This window comes from Uloborus diversus, chromosome 7 (assembly GCF_026930045.1).
Source record: "Uloborus diversus isolate 005 chromosome 7, Udiv.v.3.1, whole genome shotgun sequence".
NCBI classification, from domain to species: Eukaryota; Metazoa; Arthropoda; class Arachnida; order Araneae; family Uloboridae; genus Uloborus; species Uloborus diversus.
In genome coordinates, this window is record NC_072737.1 from 120,735,977 (window position 1) to 120,762,356 (window position 26,380).

General features: G+C 33.9%; 1 protein-coding gene across 1 annotated transcript in view; it reads right to left on the reverse strand.

The window, feature by feature from the left end:
- Positions 1 to 1,944: 1,944 nt before the first annotated feature.
- LOC129226859 (tachykinin-like peptides receptor 99D) overlaps positions 1,945 to 26,380 on the reverse strand; it is a 74,383-nt gene continuing 49,947 nt past the window's right edge. Inside the window, exons 2-5 of the mRNA XM_054861489.1 lie at positions 16,479 to 16,694; positions 11,312 to 11,462; positions 4,805 to 5,001; positions 1,945 to 2,152 (exon numbers count right to left, since the gene is read on the reverse strand). Of these exons, the coding sequence (XP_054717464.1) occupies positions 1,945 to 2,152; positions 4,805 to 5,001; positions 11,312 to 11,462; positions 16,479 to 16,694 (772 nt within the window). The remainder of the gene's footprint in view (positions 2,153 to 4,804; positions 5,002 to 11,311; positions 11,463 to 16,478; positions 16,695 to 26,380) is intronic.

Below are 26,380 nucleotides of genomic sequence, written 5' to 3' on the forward strand. Positions count from 1 at the left end.
GAACTAACTTGAGGCGTCACCAGGGGGCTTTGTAAAAAAATCTTCTTTTTCTAAAGCTACAGCTTTTAAAAATTTAATTCACACGATTTGATCAACATTAATTTTTAAACGTTAAAAAGAGAGCAAATCAGTCCTTCTCATTCTTTCAAAAAATGGCGTTTCTGAGTAATCTTACTTTAAAAATAGAAACTACTGGTATTTCAAATTGAATTTCCAACGTTGTATGCATCTTAAGTTTGCAATGAAACACGACGCGAAAATGTCATAAAAAGGAACTAATATTTCAATCACTGTTTAAGGATTTCCCCCTTCCCATGAGGGGGGAAAACTGAAGAAAAGAAAATCCGGAGTCGGAGTCGGCCATTTTCTCTCCGACTCCGCAGCTCTGGTTAAAACCCATAGACTAGTAATTTTTTACTGCAGTTACTGTAGCTCATTTAATGTCTTTTGTAAACTTAACTAAAAAGTTCATAGAAGAAATGATGAAAACAACTAAGCAATGATGGATGAAAACGCAGTTATAAATTTTTTTTCTAGAAATCAAGAAGAAATGAAGTACTGGGAAAAACTGGAGACTTTTTCTAAACAAAAAGAGCTTTCTGAAAATCAAGGTTATAAACCGAAAATGATTACTAATAATCAAACAGAAAAAAAATACATTGAAATCCAAAATGTCTACGCAATCGAACAACATGCAAGATTTTTCCGCTAACATCATTTTCATGCTCTTTCATATGGTGCTTGTGGCCGCCCATCTGTTACGTTTTGTCCCACCAATATAGGAGAGAAACACACACAAAAAATATTGTAAGTACCCAAGTTACTTAATCATAATTACACTAGAAAATGCAGCATTAAAAGCATTTTTTTTACAAAAATTTAGTTACTTGATGACTAACTTATGGGATAAAAAGGCATAACAATGGCATAAAAGCACTTTTAAACAGAAGCAATGTGAGAAAGAGATGCTCAATTATATTATATGATTCGCGAATGCGTTAAGATCGCTATTTGTTTAAAGAACTGTATCACTAAACATGTGCTTTTCGTTGGTTGATGTCAGAAGGGTGAAACACACTAAATGTCTAACAGGTAGCAGTAAAGTTCTACGTGAAGAACATGCACTATATTACAATTATTTCAGCAACTTAACTTTGTTGTAACATATACTATACATATGTATTTATACATTAGCCTTTTCAGGCTGCTAGGTTCGGAGAACGACGGCTTTAATGTATGACGTTATATATCGCCACACCAGTGAGGACGTACTCCTCCAAACAGCTAATCAGGAGATACTATCAGATGGACACACACACACACACACACACACACACACACACACACACACACACATATATATATATATATATATATATATATATATATATATATATATATATATATATATATATATATATATATATATATATATATATATATATATATATATATATATATATATATATATATATATATATATATATATATATATATATATATATATATATATATATATATATATATATATATATATATATATATGCATACCGTTGGACTTTAATAGTATAGATTTTTTAATCTTTCTCATAAATTTTTTTACATATTTTAATTTTATTTACAAGACTTAAAGCTCATGTATGACATCTCAGTATATGCTTTCACCCATGTGTTTCTAACAACATTAATCATTAACCTTTTTGAGACATAGGAATCTCGTTTAAGGTCACATAGGCTTCTATTTTTTTTAGCCACCTAGCACAGAAAAAAAAAAGAAAACATCAGTTCGTTTTAAACAAAGCCACCATGTCTTAAAAGGTTAGGAAAGAATTATAATTAAATGAAAAGCACAGCCACAGTTCAAAAATGTACATTTCATATAAAATAATTTTTTAAATATGGAGAAATTCGAAAGGAAGTGAGTCACTTTCGAAAAGCTTTTAGTCACAAGTTGGAAAGTCTCTCAAGTCGGATGCACTTGTTGTAGAGTAGAGGATTGCTTCCGCTCAGGGATTCAGTGACTGTTTGTAGAGCTATGATGCCATTGACTGTGTTCTGTCGAGTTGCAGTGAATTTTCTTTGCTCTAAAGGATTTATTTTTTCTTCTTTCCATTTGCAGCAGTGAAACACACTTTTGAATCCTTGACGAAACCTGAATGGGGGAAAAATGTTCTTTAGACGGTTGGAATGACAGTTGAAAACAAGAGAATGTCGTCTTTAAAAGTTTTCATTGTAAAAAGAGATGATACTGCACAACCTCGTTCACCCAAAATAACTGCTGGGTCAAAAAAAAAAAAAAAAAAAAAAAAAAAAAAAAAAAAAAAAAAAAAAAAAAAAAACAGTAAATTGAAAACCCGGTTAATATGGGTTACAAGCAAAAGAAATTTGTAAATAAGTAGACTGTAACACATTAATATGCATTAATGTTTGATATTTCGCTTGAACTTGTTACAAAATTAGTCGTTCTATAAATAAATATTGGTTTTTATAAACAATGTGATTTTTCTGTGCAGTAGGACATAGACTTACACTGCATTACGATAAAAAGAAAACTACAAAGACTTATTTGCAATATCTTACCAAAGAATTGGTCCACTGCCTTCTGTTTCAAACTCATGTGTTTTTTAAATAAAGATAACTCAGCCAAACGCTATATCCCTAATTATTTTGCTGGGGTGTCGGATTGACGCTCGAAATGCACATGATGTGCGTAGAATTAGTATAATTTATTGTACAATCAGTACATTTAGCCAAAATAAAATCAAGTTAATGACGCACTTTTAATGCAGTCTTGCTGTGATAGTTTTTTTTTTTTTCATGCGAATATATATACTTTTATAGTTTTATAACTGGATCCGGATCATCTGAAGAATTTTTTTATGATATCGAAGCAAACGTGAAAAAAAAAGAAATATTTTATTTTAAACAATATACATTGATATCTGTATCATTACAGTTAGAGTTTTTTTTTTTTTACTGTGACGATATAGCCGCTAAAGTAAAATACTTTTAAAGAAAAACGCTTTTCTCTTTCTTTTTCTCCCCCCCCCCATTTTTTTACGATGTCAATAAAAAAAAAAGCTTAAACATGAGAAGTATTATGGAGCAATCTGCATATTGCTACGATAAGCAGATAAACTCATAGAAAAGCGACAATTTGCTGCTTTTCTATGAATTTTTAAAATGTCTCAAGGGTTTTTCTGACACCCTGTAATTGCTATTAGACGATATACATTGTTTTTAATGCACCCGGAAACGAAAAATGGTAATAGCTTGCCGCTGTTAATGTTATAGATACGTTCTTGAAAAAAGAGAAAAAGAAGTAATAATCAATGCAGTATTTTAACTCACAAAACTCGTTTACGAAAACTACATGTATTGGAACTGAAGATCTTTGATTCATTTTTAAACAATATACAGGGTGTATCAGTACAGCGTTTACAGACTTTCACTGCAGATAGAGTACACTTAGATGACGAGAAATAATATAGCACTGCATGGTCGGAAACGCTTTCCTGACGCGATAGTGACGAAACAAAACACAAGAAAGACAGAACATTAATAAGAGGAAAAAACATGTTTATTATTTTTAATACAGCAAAAATACTGGTAAGTTTTTGTCTGGTGTACACGATAGATGTCGTTACCCAAACCGAAGCATCGGAGTAGGGTGCATGCGCACACGCGGTTTTTGTTGCCGCACTCGCTTTTAAGGGGGTCCGGGGCACATTTTGAAATTTTTTTTATTAAATACGTTTGAGGTTTGAAATTTTTTGCATTGATTTACTATCTATTTAATAAGGAAAATCATAACATAAATATTAAAAAAATATATTTCAATTTCATTTGTTTTTTTAACAAAAATGGGGTTGCTTTAAATTGCTATAACTCAAAATATTCTTGGTCAATTTTCAATTTTTTTTCAAAAAACTATGCACAAATATCTAAATTTTAATTTTTATTCTGCGATTTTAAAAGTATTGATTCAACAAAAAATATTTGAAGAAAATTTTGGAAAAATTCAAAGTACTTAAAAAAAAAAAAATCATATTTTTTGCAGTAAACTTTTTTTTTTTAGTTCTCCGAATAAAAGTTAAAGTAAACTGCCTGAAAACGATATGCTCCAAATGTCATTACTTTATCTTGATCGGTTCCTGACTTATAAGAGTTTGAATGCAAGAAATCGAGAAAAATTGCATCATGGAGAAAAACGCGTTTAAAGTTTTAAAGTTAAATACACATTAGTTAGGTGCATGCAACAAAATAATTGCATCTTTCGTTCTAATTAAGATAGAAACAATATTCAAACGTCCTTTTAAGCAAAAGAAAACGGAGTAATTTTTCAAATGATAAAAAAATTGCAAAATTTGATGATTTTTGTGTCCCGGACCCCCTTAAGTTCGATCTTCAATGCGCTTAGATGTGGGGAATGTATCACGGCGCGGGGTCATAATTCCGAACACTTACTTTGATGATGATCGTTGTCTCCTTCATGTTCTTTTTTTTTTAGTTTTTTGCTGTACTAAGAATAATAAACATGTTTTCTTCTCTTTTTCATACATTGTCTTGTTCGTGATTTGTGTCGTCACTATCGCGCCAGGAAAGCGTTGGTTTCTCATCGTCTGAAAGTCTGTAAACGCTGTACAGACACACCCTGTATAAAGCATGACATCGCGGACGACGCTTTACAGAGAGACATACAAAAAATTATATTTTCATATTGTCTCACTTTACTGCTAAATAACAGTTTCGCATTTCCTTCATAGCATTCCTTCTTTTTGAATGCTGATCATAAAAGACCCACCTGCTATTCATCCAACAGTAGATGAACGGATTGTAGCATGCATTTGACATAGCCAACCAGTAGATGGCAAGGTAGATGGGTTGAACTTCCGGTCGGCTTGTGATATGAGGAAGATGATGTGCAACCAGGAAATACACGTGATAGGGTAACCAGCATACTGCGAAGATTACAACGACTACGATCATCATTTTTACGATCTGTAAAAAAGGAAGCAAAATTGTTAGAAATATAATTCAAGTATCAATAATAATACTTAGATCAACAATTTTACCTAATACCGTCGAATGAAAAGCGTCTATAGCACATGAAAAGTTTGAAAGTTTGCTGCAGTTTGCTTTATTTTTCGTGGAGCTCAATTTAATCTATTTTTACTAATATTTGTACGCGTGACGTGGCACAATCTCGCACTTGCTGCCCAAAGTCACCTTATTTGACGGTAGTGTTCTCCCACAAAGATTAATGAAATTTTTGGAGATCCTTCGCTAAAAAATATTTGGAGATCGCGGCTATTTACTTAATATCTTTCCAGCAAATTATATAATAACCAGTTTTTTTTTGTTGACGTTGTCACCTCAGCAAAGCCTTCATAAAAAAAACACACTAAATTTCTGGTTTGCTGCTTTAGCATGGCGTAAAGTACTTGTGCTGACAGCCAGATGTAACCTCACCCTCACTTTAGGTTTGCAATATTTCAATGTTATCAAGTTTGGAGACCCTGTCAAAACATTCTAACTCTGAGTTTCTAACATTTTTTCGAATAAATACAACGAAAATCGACCTATAGTCCAGTTTTAGGTCACACGACTTTGGTATTTATTAATCATATTAATAAATTTTGCATACAAATTTTGCATAATATTGTTTAACAAATTTGTTTAAAAAATTGACATCATTTGAATTAATTTTTTTCCACGGTATTATGATTCGTCTTTACTGTAAAAGAGATGCACAAGTGTGTCATGCGATACTCAAGGAACAAGCTTAATGTACATTTAAAATTATAATTTAATCATGAATAACTGTCTGTTCAATGTTCGCTAATGTTTTATACTGTGTCATAATTTTCGACGATTAACATGGAAAATGTTACACATTTGCCGACCAATTTGCGTCAAACCACTAAATTCTTTCCTAAATTTTGCAACTGAAGTAAAACTGGTTGTTTCCGGTTAGAATAAACTAGAATTTAGTTCAAAAACTACTTTTCATCTTATACTAATTTTAAATTATAAAAAAAGGAACAAAAATAAGCACCTAGTTTAAACAAGAAAAGTGTAACATAACTAAAAATAAATAAAGATAAAAATACGTTTTATCAAAAGGGTACAACCCTTAATTCTGCAACAGAATTCTGATTATTTTTGTTCTATTTAGTAATAAACAAGGCAAGTCAAAATTACTGTCTATGAAAAAAAAAATCTTTATCCTAAAATTAGGTACTTTCACCACTAAGACAAGTTGTTGGTAAATATTCCAAGAAAGTTATTTTTCCTACTTTTTTGATAACTGATATTCGAAAAGTTAAGATAATCTTATTCAGTGTCTGTTGTTAGCGAAATCAGCGTTTTCAACTCACAATCACAAACGCGAGGGAAATATTGTCTACCAAATATTAGAAAACAGCTGAAAAAAATATTGATAAACATTCTTCATTTTATATGCCACCTAACTAGAACAAAGCGATTGAGGAACAAACCACGTTTACCAAGACACCTCAAAGTTCGAACGAAATGCAGAAACTTTCTAATGAAATTTAAAGTTATTGGAAGGAACTAGAAGGAAATTCTGAACACACACCTTAACTTTCTTGCTAATATAACAAATTTATTGAAAATTTACTAGTTTTTTCGCTTTAGAAAATTTGATTAACATTATAAGGACGTAGATGTGAATATATTGTTCATACTAATATAATTTCGAAAATGATGAGATATTTTTTTGGTGCAATTTGAAATATTCGTTGAAACTGCACCGTGTTCAAGCATGTATAATACAATATATTGGCGTGTCAGTACATTCCTGTTTTCTAAAATATACTATGCATGCTTTTAACGCTTTTTGTGTGCTTATAAACTTTGAAAAATAGTTTAAAGACTGTACATAATTAATGTCTCATTTTTGGCTCCTTCCCCCCCCTTTGCCACAAAGTGTCACAGTTTACCATAATCCCGCTCTTTTGTCACGCGTCACACTACTTTACACAAACATATTCCTATAAAACGAGCAGATGTGTACACACATGACTTCTTTTTACGCCATTTTAATGTTTTTAGTAGTGCTTTGGAGTAAGCAAAGAAACACTATAAATATTTTTGCCCAAGTTTGTTGTGAACTGAAGCAAAAAAACACTTCATACAGATTATTTTCCCAATTTTATGCATTTTAATGTGATTCAATGGCTAACTCTCTAAATATAGCCAATAGTGGCCGAAATAAACCCAAATTTAAAAAAAACCGCCAAATTTATTGCCAAGTTGGCGAAAAAACATGGCGACCAAAAGCTTGGCTCACTTGAGTGTGTATTGATATTAACAATGATTTCCCCCCCAAAAGGTGTAAAAGACCCCCCTAGAAACATCCGAATGCATCCAAAAGGGGAGGTGCACAAATAGATCCCACTAGGAGTCTACGTACCAAATTTCAACTTTCTAGGACTTACCGTTTTTGAGTTATGCGAGATACATACGCACATACACACCTACGTACATACGCACATACGTAAATACAGATGTCACGAGAAAACTCGTTGTAATTAATTCGCGGATCGTTAAAATGGATATTTCGGGTGTCTATACGTTCTTAGGCCACGTGTGGTTGAGTTGAAAAAAAGACTCAACATTCATTCGGGAGCGAGCAGAATGGAAATTAAGGCCTATTTTTGTATCAAAATTTTTTCGCGAATACAATACTTCCTTAACTTTGTAAAATTAAGTATAAACAAGCAAATTCACACTTCTTGTTACCCCCTCCTTCTCCCTGGTCAAACTGTTAAAATTTTACGACCCCCACTCAAAGCATGACATCATTTGTGGACAGCTCCTTAAAACAATTCTTAAATGTGTCTGGAATGGGGTCGAAATTTTAAAAATATTTTTTTCTGACACAGCATGCTTAAAAACATAGGATTTGAACATTTTAAAAATACAATTTGACAAATTTTAATATTTTTTTCCAATTATTTCAATCGGTACACAGATTCAATTTTATTTTTTACGCTTCTACACATGCCATCACAAGTGATGAAATGCCATTCACAGATGCCATTAGTGCGGAGGCAATATTAAGTTCGCTGTTTTGCTGACATATACTGGCAAGGATATGGTTGATAATAGGGTTTCCAATCCCGAAATCCCGATCCCAAATCCCGCAGGATCCCTCAGGATTTTTAGCGGGATTGGTACCATCGGATTTCGCTTGCAATCCCGCAATTTTTTTTTTTTTCCATTCAAGTGTTTTCCAGCTTTTCCCGCTCATAAAACGATTATTTTCACAAGCATCATCTGAAGTTTGAATCTTCTTCTTCGTATATCTGCAAGAAGAGCGAATAAAAATGTGTACCTTATATGACTAACAATGGATTTAAAATTTCAGACAAAATAAAAATAGAGTATATTTTTCTGAGAATGAATTGGTAGCCTCATTCTAAATTTCATTTTTTATACGTTCATCAATTGAGAAAATGCGTAAAACTTATAAGCATTTAAAAAAAAATCACTAAAATTTAAAATCCAGTGAATTACGCTTAAAAAATAGAGAAAATGTTTTAATATTCTAACACCGCTGAGTAGCCTGAATACAATGTTGGAGCACTTCTGTAAGCTTTAGTAATGCGCTCGAAACTTAAAAGTCACAAAAAGTGCACTCCGAAGAAGAAAGCAATAAAAAGTCTGACATTATTTATGTATTCCGCACGATTTTAAAACGGGTGACAGAAACTTGTATGAAACACAGGATGAATTTCATGACAGTGCAGTGAGTTAAAGCTGAAAAGGGGCGTGCACAAAATTTCGGGGCCCGTCACAAATAACTTTTACGGGAGCCCCTTCATATTGTTTACCCTATATTTCACCCATCATCTTAAAAATATTGGGCCGCCTTTAGCCTCGAGCCTGGGCCAACAGGTGTCCCCTCCCCCCCTGTGAACGGCCCTGAAGCTGCTCATGGTTTTGAATTCCTCTTTTAAAGAGAGAGGTAAAATCAGCGAAGCTATCTAAACACTTTTACTGAGACTGCAACTTGGTGAAATGGAGAAATCAAGCAGTATTCACTCCTTGCTGTAATGAATCGAATTCACTGATACAATTAACAACGTTAATAAAGTAACAAAAGTATTATCAATGCAAGTTAAATTGGATACAGCAAAACACATATTCAACAGACATTGTCCGAAATTTGCAGTTCTTGATTGAAAACCTAGCATAAGAAAAGAAAAATCAGAAGATTCTCTTTCAGAAGGTGATGAAGTTAATGCAGATCTTTTTCTAAATGTCTACAATTGTTTATTTTTAGTAAAAGCAATCTAAAAAGCACAACTTTTTTTCTTTCATAAAAATTTAATTTTTTGAGTAAAATCAATCCCGCGGGATCCCGAGATGTCGCGATATTGGTATTTTACAATCCCGAAATAACGCGGAACTGGATTCGGCACGGGATTGGAAACTCTAGATGATAACTAGCATAGAGCACAATAGGTAACTCACTTCTTGATTATCATATCATGGAAACGTGACAGACAACAAGCGTAAGCATTCAGCACGCCCGTGGAATAGCGCGCCAAAGTGCATCATTTGTGACGTCATAAATACCATGCCTTTTTTGAAAAAATGGACATTAAAAAAAATAATTAAAAATAAAAGTTTTGGAAATAAAATAGTTTTTTCTTCCATGTTATTTTTATTGCTTATTCTACTTCAGTGACTAAAAGAAGTACTTTTTACACATGGAACCAACCGCATTCTGGTAAATATTTTAATTAATTAGATGTATAAGTATATTAGCGTTTATACATTACATGTCATTAAAATTGAAAAAAATTCCCTATTGCTATTGATCGTATAGAAATGGGGTGCAAAATTTAACCAAGTCGTATCGTTAAGCATAAATGAATTACACTTGATATTCCATCACAGAACTTTCATATGCATATTATTTACGATTCAGAAAATTGTTTACTCTTTTAACTAAAAAACATTGAAAAACACATGAAATCGTTAATTTAATTGTCAGCTGGACTAACGTTGGATGTTACAAAATACAAATTTTACAGGGGATCGCAATTAAGTTTGAATAGTTGTCAAGAAAAAGTCACATACTAAAATCACACATTATCTAGCGAATTCTTTGAGCATTAAACCGTCTCACATTCTCATTCCAAAAAAAAAAAAAGAAAAAAAAAAGATAAAAAAGAAAAAACATGCCTCCAACGTTACTCCGATTGTGAGTATGGAACTAAGAGCATATGCAGACTTGGGGGTAGACTAAGGGTAAATGTTCAACAAGCTGAAAATAAATGATTCGTTTCTTCTATCAACTTTTACAGTATTTTATACCCTTGTGGCTGTATTTTATGCAATGCAACATCTTTTTTTTTTTTTTTTCAAATAATAATTAAAGTTTACCTACATAGAAATTTTTCCTCAAGAAGAATTTCCCAAATATGTAACTCAGACAAACTCAGTAATAACGAGACAAACGTAAGTTCAAAAATGACGATTTTCAGGTTATTACTGCATTGTGTGATGAGTCCACATTGAGTCATAACAATGTAATTCGACAAAACATTGTTTATAATTATTCACCTTGTTACCTTGTTATGTCCCAAACGTCTCGTTACAGGGTGTCCTGAAAAAGACTGACTGTTTTTAAAAATTTATAACTAGAGAACGGTTAATGATAAAAAACAAATTCTTAATCTCCACTTCAATTTTCAGAAAATTCAAGTGGTGGACCCTAAGTTTTTCCCCCCTAGAGTTCCAAATTTTAGTTCAAAAATGTTTCAATAGATGGTGCTGCACATAGTAAGCCTGTAAGTCAAAAAAGAAGAAATGAAATACGCCGATTTTTCCTCCGATTGCGACTTGTGATTCAGCCGACGGTTGTTTGAAAATATTGTTTTGTTCTTTTGTTCATTTTTTTCGAAAAATTATGATATAATTTTCTATATTTTTTTCTGATTTACGGGCTTACTATCTGCAGCGCCATCTAGTGGAAAAATTTTCAACTAAAATTTGGAACTCAGGGGGGGGGGGGATTTACGGCCCACCACATGAATTTTCTGCAAGAATTATTTTTTTATCATTTACAGTTTTCCTGTTATAAATTTTAAAAAACAGTCAGTCTTTTTCAGGACACCCTGTATGTCCCAATCGTTGCAGGCCCCACATAAACGTTTTTACGCTCTCCTGCAAAGTAGTTATCATTTGACTTACGTTAGTCTGGCTTTATGGTGTATAAATAGTCATGGTCCTAGAATAGCTACATACACAGTAAAAAAAAGGCACAACATACTTTTCTCTTAGACTTGACACTTTCGATTTGCTTCTGTGTACACTCGCCGATACTTTGACTTCCCCAAAGCTCTCGTCCTACTCTGAAGTACGTAAATGTCATTGATGAAATAGGCAAGACATAGGTTACAACCAGAATAACCACATTGTAGCTGTAAATACATAACATTCTATTCGTTAGATATTTTAAGAAAAATGAAACAAATAACGTTTCGAAAACCTCACGTTAAAACTTACATCTAAAAACCAAATGAATGAGTAAGTCTTTACTCTTATAATAAAGCTGAAAATCTGCGTCTCTGGATATCTGTTACGCGGATAGCGCCTAAACCTTTCGGCTGATTTTCATGAAATTTGGCTAAAAAATAGTTCGTTGCATAGGGTTGAGCACCTCGAAGCGAGTTTTCAAAAATTCGATATTGTTCTTTTTCTATTCTACTTTTAAGCCATCTTTGGTGGAAATAATTGCTTTGCAGCAATACCAAGTGAATTACCATAACAAGGACAAGTAAATTATCGTAACATGAACGAGTAAATTACCATAATATGGACGAGCAAATTCACAATCTATTATTTGTAAACATACAGGCAAACCAAATGACCTTTTAATTTTATACTACTGACAAAGCCGTGCCGCTAGTAGAAGAATAGATGAACTGAAATAATGAAACGAATAAATAAATAAATGAGTAAATTGCTATAAGAGAAAAACAAACGATTTTATAAAATGAGAAGAATAAATGTAGTGTAAAAGAATAAGAGAGAGAAATTAAATGTATAAAAGAATGAGTTAATAAACAGAGGAATGCAAATGAGTTAGTCAATAAATCAACGCAGAAGTATAACTGAGTGAATCGGTCAACGAAATGATTTATTTTACTTTGACTGATATTACAAACCTATTTAAGTAAAAGTAAGCCTAATTATAAATAAATAAACGCTGCACCTAATAAGAACAGATTGATTAATATGTTAGATGTTAATAAAAAAGATATAATATTTTTATAATAACGAAAATAGTTTTTGACTTGCAACAAAATATATGAGTTTCAATTTTTAAAAAGTGCTTGTATTATGATATGCTTTAATCTTTTGAGGTAACTTTTTCTTGAGTTACATGTTTTACTTTATAGTTAAAATATTACCACATAGGTGGAGTTAAATACAGTGTCAATGCTCCACAATCCCACTTTACACCTCATTTCCCTACCATGCCTAACAAAAAAACTCGGGTCTCATTATTCAAATCAGTGTCTATGTATCACAACTTCACTCACTCTCCCATATTTTACTTGCCGGTCAGTGTAAATTATCAAATTATATTAATTTCTTTAACTGTTACTTGGAAATGTTGTATTTTATTCTTTGAGAAAATTTGTGTAAGAAAGAAACGCTTGGCTAATACCCTTATTTTTGTGCCTGTAACAATATAGGTTCCACGTAAGAATTCTATCATTTAAGAATCTTCTGCAATTCAGCAAATACATTTACGTATAAAATTGATTTTTTTTATGAAATATTTTCTAAAATTATTGTGTTATAGTTGAAAGTGTCTAATGATGAAAGAGTAATTTTTAAGATAAATTTGCTGTTAATTTTTGAAGAAATTTCTAAACGTAAATACATAAATTCGGTTGTAAGTTCTTTTTAAAAATGCTCTTTGTCTGATCAGCAATTATGCGTTATGTTTCATTTCCACAAAACTACCCTTTTGGGAATTTTAATGAACTCAAAACATTTCTTTGAAACAAATATGTACTTTTCTCAAGTGATTTAAACTTAACATAAATGCAAAATATAATACTAATAAAAATTGATGTCTTATAATTCATTTCTATAGGCTCATCACGAAAAATATAGGAAACAGCCATTAAAAGAGGTTTAATTCTATTATGAAGCATTCAGTGAAGTCTTTGTTAAGATTAAAAAAATAAAAACAGAATGATCATTATATATTGTTGTTATTTTACTGTTTGATAAGTGAACGACAGAATAGAAATTATTTTAAATGGATATTAAAGACTTTAGAAACCAACTATAAACCGTTATTAAAAGTAAATGTTATAACTAATTTTTAATTTTTAATTTCCAGTTCAGTTGCTTTTGGATAGCAGCAAAATATTTCTATAACTCAAGCAAATATACCTGGAAAAAATGTTTGTATCTATCCTGTGTGAACAATTTAATTTATAGGCTCAAAAATCAAATATTTTTCAATAAAACTTGTCATAAAAGCAGGTTTGGATTGCTTTCCTGTCGTAAATCAAAAAGCGATAGATCTCAATCTTTTATTTGAACGATTTTTATGTCTTCCAATAAAGTGAATTTCTATAGTAGAACAACTACACGGACTCTGATGTTTTTTGGAAAATTTAATAAAGAGTTAAACAACATTATAAAAGGTTAAAAAATGAAAAATACTATACTTCACTGAAAGTATTGGTCTTACCCATTTAATGATGAAATGCGCTAATTAGCTCAATTAGTATTTACTAGTTATTTTTATTGTAGTTCATATAATTTTGATATTGCTTTTTTTTCAGGATTAAAAGTATTAAAACTGTGTCCGTAATGCACAAAAAATTAATTCATCTAAAAATAAGCTGTAACTAATTTTGTAGTGAAAACAACGGTCAATGACAACTACGGTATTTAACTAGGTTAGAAGGTATGAACTAGTTTTTTAGCGTTCAATACATTTGTAAAATTTAATAACTTCGTGCTCCTGAAATTTTTGTAGAGGATGGTTCAAAATCACACAGCCCGTTTTAAAATATACTAATAAAAAAATACTATTGATTTTAGTTACAAACTTATAGCTTGTTAGCAGTACTATATATTTAGGAAAGACATGCAAGTTTTGTTTTCATTTTCCATGTACACTTGGAAAATGAAAGCTACTTTCGCAACAAATAAAATTACGTTACTTTCAGTCTACTTACGCTACTTGCTTTTATGCAACAAACAAAAAGCTACTTTCAGTATATTTTTGTTTGTTGTGTGGCTTAGATAAATTTTCCCTAGGATTAGGAATTTTTGCCTAATGCAAAATCTTTTCATGATTAACGTGTGGATATTCGGTGGACCAATTTCTTGTGTTTTGACTATTATGTATCATATCATGTGAGACGAAATTACCAGGCTCAACGTGCAAAGATCAAATTACCAATTTCTTCATCTCAATTTCCATAGGAGAATGTCCTTAACCGTCAAGGATAATTAAATCGTTTAGACTGATTAGGAGCTTTTAACTCTTGAAGAATACGAATTCCATAAGTTTAAAATGCCAACTGCTTCTGGGCTCTGTGAGAAGTTACATAAAGGGTGTTTTTTTTAGAAGTAGAGAGCTTTAGGTTCAAAATATAAACAATTTAAATGATGTTAATTGCCATGAATGTTGCTTTACTCGAAAGGTGATTCTTTGCCGTTTTTATTTAAATCTGACTTCTGGCATATGGCCACCTTGGCTGGCTCGGAGGAAGTCCAATCGGAAAGTCCAATTTTCTCACTTTTTGCAGCAATGGAGGCCGTATGTCAGTGATAAGGCGGCCAATGTTCTCTTCCAAGGCGTCAATCGTCTATGGCTTATCGGTCTAGACCAGAGACTCCACACAGCCCCATAAAAGGTAGTGCAGCGGTGTTAAATCGCATGATCTTGCAGGGCAATAAACAGGCCCATTACGCGAAATTATTCGTTCACCGGGCGTTTCTTTCAATAAATCAATTGTGACGCGCTTTGTGGCTTGTTGCACCGTCTTGTTATCTATTCATGATGATATGGCAAACCAAACTAAATACAAAACAAGTGACAGCTATCAAAATGGCAGACATATCAAACAGTGTTGCTAACTTAAAGTTCTATACCTCTAAAAAAGACACCCTTTGTAGTAAATCCATTGGTTATGCCAATTTTCTACGAATTCGAGTTCAAGATTGATATTTTCATCTTCTTTATTTCTTCCTGGCTTTAATGGAGTGGCTGTCAACTAACTTCTCTTCGCTCCCGTATTTCCAGATTTCCGTAAACCTTGGTATTTATCGAAATATTTTTTTTGTTATATTTGGAAATAGTTGGAAATTAGTAATTGAAACCCTCAACAATGGCGTTACATACATGTTGAAACATTTCACCCCAATATAAAAAATTTGAGAACTGGGATAAAATAAACAACACGACCACCTAAAAGCTACTCAAAGTGTCCTTGTGTATGGAGTAGGAAATTAAAAACGTTGTGTCTTGCCGAAAAGTATAGTGTTGCCCCTCCCAACCCGAAAAATTATTTCCATGTAAATTAATCGGTAGTTTACAATGGGTTTCGTGTCTTTTGGATCTCTAGTTAATTTATCTCACATAATAGTAACATAAAGGATATTGTATGCATGTTGATACTAATAAAGTTACACTGTAACCTTAATTTGAAATCAAATTTAAACATATGATTTTTTTTTGTTTTTCTTCAGTAAGTTCGTCAATTGTATAACAACTTCTTCGGTATGATAGACCTTTTTTTTATTGTTATCATTCATCCCTCCCTCTCCCCAGAAAAGGGGAATTTTTTCCACAAAGGTTGGGAATCACTGATGTTGCGTTAATATGTTAAAGTTTTATTTGTATTACTTTTTCTTACTTATTGATGCTATGTATAAGTAATAAATAACAATTATTCAATTTATTCGCACTTTTAGGTTTAGGAAATGTATTACTGCAAACACTTTTTAAAAGGTTTTTATCAAGGTCTCCTGTTCTTTTTTTTCTTTGCTTTTTTAAAGTGTTTATGGGATATTTGCGTACCTTTTTTATTTTTTAGGTTTTATAGTGATGCTTAAAAGAATGTCGTTGCAAGGTCTCCCAGAAATGGGGTAGAACACAATAGGTATTGCGTCAAAAGGCCTGTGATTAGGTATCTCTATATCTTTTGGTTTTCGTTTAGAATGTTAGTGATCACAGATGTATTGTAGCATTAAAACTGGCCAAAGTTTAGCGTTACTTTAGAAGCATCTCCTTTTCCTTAAGAAAAACATAAAAAATATTCAAGTAAAAGTGATAATCAAGTGTTTAAAATGTTGACCTTGAATATCGCTTCATGTTTAACTAAATTAAAATAGCAATTTGACTTTGATGGCTTAACTAAAGAAATGTATGACAATCAAGTTAAATGTGTACTTACACATATTCTTGGTCACTTTCATTTGAAGATCCGTCAGGCCAGACCATAAAACATATGACTCGCTGACCACCATCCAAGTACTCTTCCACCACTGTCATTGAATAAAGAAGATTGGGAAATGACAAGAGGATGCTGAATACCCAAATCCAGACGCAGATGTTCAATGTGGTTCCTCGGGACATGCGAGGCTTCAACGGATGCATTATAGCCATGTATCTACAAGAAGGAAAAACACTGTTTTATTGTTTACATCATACCCGCACACGTTACGTACCCGCACGGCTTTGCGCGAAATAGAAAAATTAAAAGGTCTTTTGGTTCGCCTGAATATTTACAAATAATGTATGGTTAATTTTCTCGCCAATCAGCTTTACCCATGTTACGGTTCCACGTTATGATAATTTCGTATCTCGCCAATTGGCTTTTGCTCATGTTACGGTTCTACGTTATGATAATTTCGTAATTTACTCGTCCATCTTATGATAATTTAGTTCTTAAAATTGGAATAGGAAAAGGAACACATCGAATTTTTGAAAAATCGCTTAGAGGTGCACACTCCCATACTACAAACTAACTTTGTGCCAAATTTCATGAAAATCGGAGGAACGGTCTAGGCGCTATGTGCGTCACAGAGATCCAGACAGACAGAGATCCGGACACAGAGAGATCTGGACAGAGAGACTTTCAGCTTTATTATTAGTGAAGATTAATACTATATTCATATTCTTTATTGCAAATCTAATACTGATATATGGCAATCGCATGTTGCAGAAACGTTTGTTTCATCTACAGAGGGTGACCAAATTTTATCATACTGAAAGAAACTTTTCTGTATTTTTATCGCTTTTTATTGTTGTTACATAGTTTTATTGTTTGAACACATTTTACAGTTTATTAAAAAGTTTATTCTGGCAGCACTTGACTTATTGTTTTTTTTTTTTTTTTAATATTTTGAATGTGATAGATATCAGTGTCAGTGTAAGTTAAAATTTAAAGTTACAAGCTTCTTCGTGTGAGTGTAATTTTCGGGAAAAAAAAGTAACGATTTTATATATACATAATACTAGGTAACTCAAGTAGCCATATCATGCATTGGAAGCATACCACAACGCGTCCAAGCCTTGATATCAGCAACAGGCGGATATACTAAATAGTAAATAATTATTCTTTTACCTACTGATAGTATTGATCAGAAGGTACTTTATGTTTAATATTGTTACAAATTCTGTAAATAGTAATTATTGTAGTAACGTAACCTGTAAATAGTTTCCTTTAATGAATATACAACCCCTATACATTCGGCTAAAGTATACGATCCCCCTGTTTCTTTTTTGTTCATTGATAAAATTTGATAACGGTCTACTATTTTCCAGAAGCGTTTGGAATCTTGTGGAATATTTGAGAGATTTCTTTCGATGTTTATAAAAGCGTCCCGCGTGATAAAAAATTTAGTTTCGATTGAGAATTCGAACTGAGAGTGTATTAGCTCTGTTTATTGCGAGGCATTTCGCTGTGTTGTTTTTTCGTATTTGGAAGTAAATACGTGTGTAACCGTTGAGTTTACGGTGTTGAGTGATATTTGTTTAATTGCTGATGATTAATTTAGCAGTTGTTAACGATTTCTTCTGTACATAGTGTAAATAAAGCTCGTGTGTTTTTATCAAGAACTGTGTCATCCTTTCAAGAAAGTGGAAGTCGTTCCGGATCCGTTGCAATTGGCGCCCAACGTGGGGCTTCTTCTGGACTTTCTTGGAGTAAGTGTGACTTTGGACATTTTTTCATTAAGACTGTTTGAATTTATAGACTTCGTTTTTATGGTGATTACTCGCGCAATGGATGACCAATTAAAACAACTTCTGGAAGCAATTAATGCTGTGAAAAGTGACTTGACTGAAAGTTTGGCGGCTAATCAAGAACAATTAAAACATGATATGGCGGCTAATCAAGAACAATTAAAAAACGATATGGCGGTTAATCAAGAACAATTAAAAAACGATATGGCGGCTAATCAAGAACAATTAAGAAATTATATGGCGGCTAATCAAGAACAATTGAAAAATGAATTGGCGGCTAATCAAGAACAATGGAAAAGTGATTTAATGGTGCTGAAAAATGATTTAGCTTCTAACCAAGTGGAAATTAAAAACGACCTTACTTCGGTAAAGACTGTGATGGAAAATAAATTTAATGAGATAGAGCATCGAGTTGATGCTTTTGATGAAAAATTTGAAACAGTAGAAAACCGTATCGCAACAGTTGAAAATCATCTGGATGAGAAAATTAAAAACATAGAAAGGAGATTGGCTACCGCGGAAAGCAGCTCTGTACAGTTTGGCGCTCCCACATCGGTTGCTCGACCGTCCATTAAACTTGCCACATTTGATGGAAAAACTTCGTGGCAGGTTTACAAAACTCAATTCATGATAGTGGCGGAAGCGAACGGATGGGACTCTGATACCAAGGCCTGCCATCTTGCAGCATCCCTGAGAGGTGACGCAGCGGACATTCTTCAGACCCTTCCGGACAGCCAGCGCCTGGATTTCGCCGCCCTCACATCTGCGTTGGAGCTTCGCTTTGGTGAGAAGTGCCAGAAAGATTTCAGCCGACTCTAGCTGAAGTCTCGTTTCCAGAAAACCGGGGAAACCCTGCAAGAGCTTGCGGCGGACATCCAGAGACTGTCTCATCTTGCTTTTTGCGACTGTCCTGCGGATGTTCGAGACAACCTGGCACTCAACTACTACATCGACGAGGTTCGAGATCCGGAAATCCAGAAAGCTCTACGGATGGCGGATGTCAAAGACCTGAGTTCTGCTGTTGTGTATGCGATGAAGTTGGAGGCCGCCCAGCAAGCAACCCGTGTGGATCGCCATCCCATCCGGACTCTGGAAGCTGATGAGTCTGATTCCAGGTCGTCCCATCTCGCTGAACTTGAGAGACAACTCGGTGACTTGGCAAGACATCTGAACAGCATAACAGCCCAAAAGAAACAAGAGCAGAAGTGCTGGAAATGCGGTAGTGAAGGGCCCCTGCGAAGGAGTTGTCCTGCTCGCCAAGCTACGCGAGGGAAAGAAATCACCTCCACCAGAGCTCTGCAGATTTCCTCTACTAGTAGTCGCAGTGATGGGCTTTTCATTTACGCACATGTAAATGGGAATCCTTGCAAACTGATTGTCGACACTGGAGCGAACGTGACAATCATTAGGACAGATGTGGCTCGTGAATTTGGATTGAAACTGTTGTGGACATCGCCACGCGTAAGTCTCCAGACTGTGACAGGTGACAAAATTGAGATTGAGGGTAACGTGGACTTGGAAATAGTGCTTGGGAATGCCACCTACGTTCGAGCGTCTTATGGAGACAGTGTTAAGAGGACTCTCCTACGAATCCTGTCTGGTCTATTTAGACGATATCATCATCGTGGGACGCAGTTTCGAAGATCATCTGGCTAATCTTAGGAAGGTGCTGCAAAAACTTAAGGAAGCCAATCTGAAGTTAAGCCCGTCAAAATGTAATTTGTTCCGCCGGGAAGTTAACTACCTTGGTCACATCATCTCTTCTGAGGGTGTACAAACCGATCCAGAAAAGGTATCTGCGGTCAAGCGTTGGAGTCGTCCCGAAAACATCCATCAGCTGCGAAGTTTACTGGGGCTCTGCACGTACTACAGGAAGTTTGTAAAGGGTTTTTCCAACATTGCACGACCTTTGAATAAGCTGACGGAGAGCAAGTGAAAGTTTGAATGGTCCAAAGAATGCGAAGATGCATTTCTACGACTGAAGGAGGCTTTAACATCAACGCCTGTCCTCGCCTATCCTCAGCCTGAAAAATCCTTCATCCTGGACACTGATGCGAGCAACGAGGGCATCGGAGCTGTTTTATCACAAGAAATTGACGGCAATAAACATGTCATCGCTTACTGGAGCAAATGCTTATCAAAGTCGGAGCGAAATTACTGCGTCACCAGAAAGGAGTTACTGGCCATAGTGAAAGCTGTAGAACACTTCCATCATTACCTCTGCGGCCGAAAATTTCTGCTTCGGACAGATCATGCCTCGTTAGCATGGCTTTTGAACTTCAAGAATCCAGAAGGCCAGATAGCCTGGTGGATACAGCGGCTCCAGGAATACGACATGGAGATCAAGCACCGAAAAGGGTTGTCTAACGGTAATGCAGACGCTTTATCAAGGAGAACCTGTCCTGAGAACTGCAATTATTGTTCCCGAATCGAGAAACAGTATGGAACGACTAGCTCTACTGCCTATCAGGTGACAATGACTTCAACATCATCAGAACCTGATCCATTGAGTGACGACCAAGTTCGAAAAGATCAACTTGAAGACCCCGACATAAAACCAATTTTGGAGTTCATGGAAAGTGACAGTCGGCGCCCTAGCTGGCAGGACGTTTCCATCTTCAGCCCTGCAACAAAAAGATACTGGGCTTTATGGAACTCACTCCATTTACAGAAAGGCGTACTGTACCGAAAATGGGAATCTGATGACGGCAAAACGTCTAGGTGGCAGTTACTACTTCCCCGATCAATGATTTCAGATGTTCTGAAAGAAATACATAGTAGTGCGACTGGAGGACATTTTGGTGTCTTGAAAACCCTCAATAAAGTTCGGGAGCGCTTCTTCTTGAGCAAGGCGAAGGATGACGTGGAGAAGTGGTGCCATTCTTGTGACGCCTGTGCTGCTCGTAAAGGACTAGAGAAAAGAAGCAGAGGGAAGCTACATCTGTACAACGTTGGAGCTCCTTTCGAACGAATTGGGATCGACATCCTGGGTCCTCTACCAAGAACTGCTGATGGGAACAAATACATTCTTGTTTCCATCGACTACTTCACCAAATGGCCGGAAGCATATCCCATTCCAGATCAAGAAGCTACCACAGTAGCAGAGACTCTAGTCCAACATTGGATCTCGAGATATGGAACACCTTTGCAGATCCATTCCGATCAAGGGAGGAATTTCATCTCTGCTGTGTTTAAGGGCCTATGTCAAATTTTCGGAATTGAGAAAACTAGGACAACACCACTATACCCACAATCGGACGGCATGGTGGAGAGATTTAACCGCACAATCCTGAATAATCTCTCGCTTATGGTATCCAGAAATCAACAGGATTGGGACAAGAAGCTACCTTTGTTCCTGCTGGCCTACCGCAGTGCTGTCCACGAGACTACCGGATTTGCCCCATCTCAGATTCTCTTCGGACGATAACTAAGGCTACCTTGTGATCTCGTCTTCGGTCGTCCGCCGGATGCGCCTGCATCGCCTGAGGAGTACATCCAGGATCTCCAGGCCCGGTTGGAAGACGTTCATAACTTCGCACGAGAGCGAATCAACATCGCGGTGGAGAAGATGAAGACCCGATACGACACAAGGTCTACTGGACATGAATTCAACGAAGGCGACAAGGTTTGGTTATGGAATCCCATCCGACGGAAAGGTCTTTCACCCAAATTGCAGTCGCATTGGGATGGACCCTACAAAGTCCTTAACCGACTGAATGACGTCGTAGTGAGGATCCAAAAATCACCTAATGCAAAACCTAGGGTTGTAAATTATGATCGGTTAGCCCCATACTATGGCCATAGTTCATGAGTATTACGTAAACAACCATGGTTGATAACATAAAAATTGTAGATAATTTTTTTGCTTTTAATGTTTAGTAATATTTCTTGTTATTATTGTGTTTCCTATGCATTATTGGTTATTATTTAATGTGTGTATTTGTGAACTTGTGATAGAAGTTTGGCACCCTTTCTGGGGATTGTACTGCCCGGGACGTGCAGTCCTTAGGAAGGGGGCAATGTTACAAATTCTGTAAATAGTAATTATTGTAGTAAGGTAACCTGTAAATAGTTTCCCGTAATGAATATACAACCCCTATACATTCGGCTAAAGTATACGAGCCCCTATTTCTTTTTTGTTCATTGATAAAATTTGATAACGGTCTACTATTTTCCAGAAGCGTTTGGAATTTTGTGGAATATTTGAGAGATTTCTTTCGATGTTTATAAAAGCGTCCCGCGTGATAAAAAGTTTAGTTTCGATTGAGAATTCGAACTGAGAGTGTATTAGCTCTGTTTATTGCGAGGCATTTCGCTGTGTTTTTTCGTATTTGGAAGTAAATACGTGTGTAACCGTTGAGTTTACGGTGTTGAGTGATATTTGTTTCATTGCTGATGATTAATTTAGCAGTTGTTAACGATTTCTTCTGTACATAGTGTAAATAAAGCTCCTGTGTTTTTATCAAGAACTGTGTCGTCCTTTCAAGAAAGTTGGAAGTCGTTCCGGATCCGTTACAATATGTTAAATTCAAATTTTTAATAAACTTTGAAATGTGTTCAAATAATAAAACTAAGTATCAATAATTAAAACCAATAAACAAACGGACAAGTTTGTTTATTGGTTACGTACCCAGGTCACGTACTTTCTCGTTTTGGTGATCAGAATTGGCCCCCTAAATTGTGTGATTCAACACCATTATACAGTGCTGGCCAAATTATTAGACTAAAGAGTTTTTTTTCGTTTTTTGTACACTATTTTTACTAAAATATTATTTATTTTACTGTTAAAGTACAGTACATACTGTACACTGATTATTACGTTTTTTTAGCATAATTTAATGTTTGGAGGTGGCGGCTTTGTCTGCTTTGTTTATGTTCTTTGTTTATCTAATTACCAGGAACATAACCTCAATCAGCTGAAACATTTCACTAGTTCTTTTTATCAGTGTGTTCTGTTATATTTAAAGTTAGTATTAGGTAATTAGTGAGTATGTGTATGTGAGTATATATAATAGTGAGTATGAACAATTGTTTACCTTCTTTTTTAAAAAGTTAAGAAATAGTGTAAACTTTGTGAAAAGTCTAAAAGACTTAAAATGCTCATCAAGAACAAGGGTATACATACTAAGTATTAGATAATTATTTCACTTTTTGTTAATGTGTGGATAGTTATGTAATCAATAAAGAATTTGCTTTTAAAACAGTCTTAGTCTAATAATTTGGCCAGCACTGTACATGGTCTTCAAATCACTAATGTATGTAAAGATGAAAAAAAAATGCTCACATGACCCAGTAAATTAGAAAATCTAATGTGCCTTCCATGCATGAACATTGTGAAGGGGAAAACACTCTGCTCCGTACACAGGAGCAGTTTCGTTTTTCCATACTGGAAATATTGACGCTTCTTAATTTTATTTTGTTTCAATTAAAACCATGTTTATAGAAACGTATAAAGAGCAGTTGTTTTCGGTGGAATAAAGTAACTTTAACTGTTTCTTATACTTGTTAGGCATGCCCTCCATTCAACAGCTAAAGAAAATAAAATAAAAAGTAAATAAACATGAAAAAGGACCCGAAAAAGCAAAGTAAAGAAAAATTCAAACTTTTTCAATGTCAGAAAATTTTAAATGTTGCCAGTCTTTTCTATCTGAAACATGAAAAAGAAGCGGTCTAAAAAAGAAATAGAATAAATTTGCGTCATCCTAGATCAACTAATTGGTTTCGTTTTACGTGCTAAAAGTATTAGTTTGCAAAAAAAAAAAAAAAAAAAAAAAAGAAAAGAACAATCGTGATCAACGGTTAAAGAGATATAACGATAGAGAGGGGAGAAACAAACAAACAAAAAAATAAATAAATAAATAAATAAATAAATAAATAAAATACTAGGTAACCGAGTATGTTTGCCAATTAATACAGAAAACCGATTGTTGATGCTTAAAACATTTGGAGCTAACTTCAGGTTTTAGTACGTCAATAAAGTTCATCACGTATTCAGTTTATGAACATGAGTGTTTTGATTGCAAAATCATTTTTTTAATGTGTATAAGCAAGTATTTAACCCATTGTTATGGAAAATGCCAAATCACAAGAAAAATGACCAAGTAAAAATGTTTTTTTCTTTTTTTTTTTTTTTTTTTTTTTTGTAGTTAAAAATTTAATAAACAACCAGAATTTGCCCTATTTAAAAAAATAGAAATAAACATATTTGTTGCAGGTGAGATAAGGCGGAGAATGTTGCAGACGATTTTTGTTTTGCAAATAGGAGCAGAAATAGGATAAGTAGAAAACCCATGCATAAATAACACAGAAGATATCATAAATATTTATTAAAAAATAATCGTACATTTTCATCACGAGTATTTAATCACAGCGAGAAGACATTGTGTGTTTAATTTTAAAAATAGCAAGTTATTTACCATTGTAAAAAATAATATGTTTTCAAACTAGTATAAAAAGAATCTGACGAGTTTTATCTCCCTTCTGAAAAAAAGTAACCGAAGCAACATTTTTTGGAGTTAAAAAAAATAAATAAGAAATGCTTGTAAACAATACATTTTTTTCAGCGCACTCATAATAAACATTAATCTTCATTGAGTTATATTTCAAAAGATTAACACGCCGCATTCCACTCCCCTCCCTTTTTGATATTTTAAAAGGAGTGCATTTTATACTAACCTCTTTTCGTATTATATGTATAAAAGAGGTGCGCTGAGGTATTAAATGAGACGAAGGCTTATTTAAAGAAATAAATATTTACTTGTTAACCACAACTCCATTCGCAGATATATTTCGTTATGATATTTAATTTTTGATGTGTAATGATTTCATTATTTTAAGCCAATTTAATTATTTTGTTTTTAAACCGATTATTGTTTGACAGCGCTTATTTTAGTCATTTTTTTCACTCGTAAAAATCAACACACAAAAGCAATCATGATACAAGTTTCATTTTACAAAATCAAAACATTTTAACACTAGAACGACTGACATTTTCTGTATACCTAGAAAGACTGAAGGGGCCAGTGTGGCCCCTACCCATTTTTGGAGTGAATTCTTTTAAAAATTCTTCCTGAGGGAATCCACATGCCTGATACACCTTCTTTCATTACTAAATAAAAACTTAGTACTTAATTATTTTTAGTTTTTCTCTCTATACTGGGCAAAAGGTTGAATTAGTTTTCCTTTCTAAGAGCAATGACCACCGATAGGATGGTAAGCAGTCGGTACTGTTTATAGCATTTGGATATCCAATCTGCTGCATAAAGAGGAAGTTACAGGTTAAACTAGAGTGAATGGCATTTTTTTTATGCTACAACAATTAGGAGAAAGGAAAAAAATTAATTTTTTAATTGTCAAAATGCTTAGGGGCCACTGTGGGCCCTCCCGTCTTTCTAGGTATAAGGATCAATATTAACAGTACTATGAGGTGAATGATTAAATGATTAAACAAACATTCAAATAGTGTCATATAATGAAAAGTCAGAAAATTCCATTAAGTTTCGTTAGGTATTATCCGAGTTATTAAACAACAAACTACGCGAGGGGCCACACAGGCCCCTCCGTCTTTCTAGTGTTAAAGTCGATTGTGTAACATGTTTGTGTGTGTGTGTGTGTGTGTGTGTTTTACATTTTTCAAAACTGTAAATTTCTTCTGATTGAATATTTGTCAATAAAAAGTTACAAATGTGATTCTTTTTCTTTTTTTTTTTTTAATTTGAACTCTGTGTACTACTGCATACATTTGAGAACGACGTGCCAAAAATGGAAACTTTTTTTTCTGACTTTTGTTCATTGTTTTCATTAATTTAATTGAAATAGATATTCTGTCGTTGGTCATAACATTGCGCAAAAATGGAGTTTGAAGACATACCTTTTCTGACCAACATATTGACACTTATGATTGGGCTTATGAACAATACCCTGTATAAATTGGAACAACGGGAATAATTTCATTTCATTGTCATTTGTTGGAACTCAACTTTTTAATCGACCTTTTGACTTCAGATTTTGTCTTTAAATGTATTGTTGTGTCTATCTGTTATTCTCTTTGGTAATAGTGTGAATAAAATTGTCATAGAAATATAATTCAAAATATTGGTTTTCTTCAGT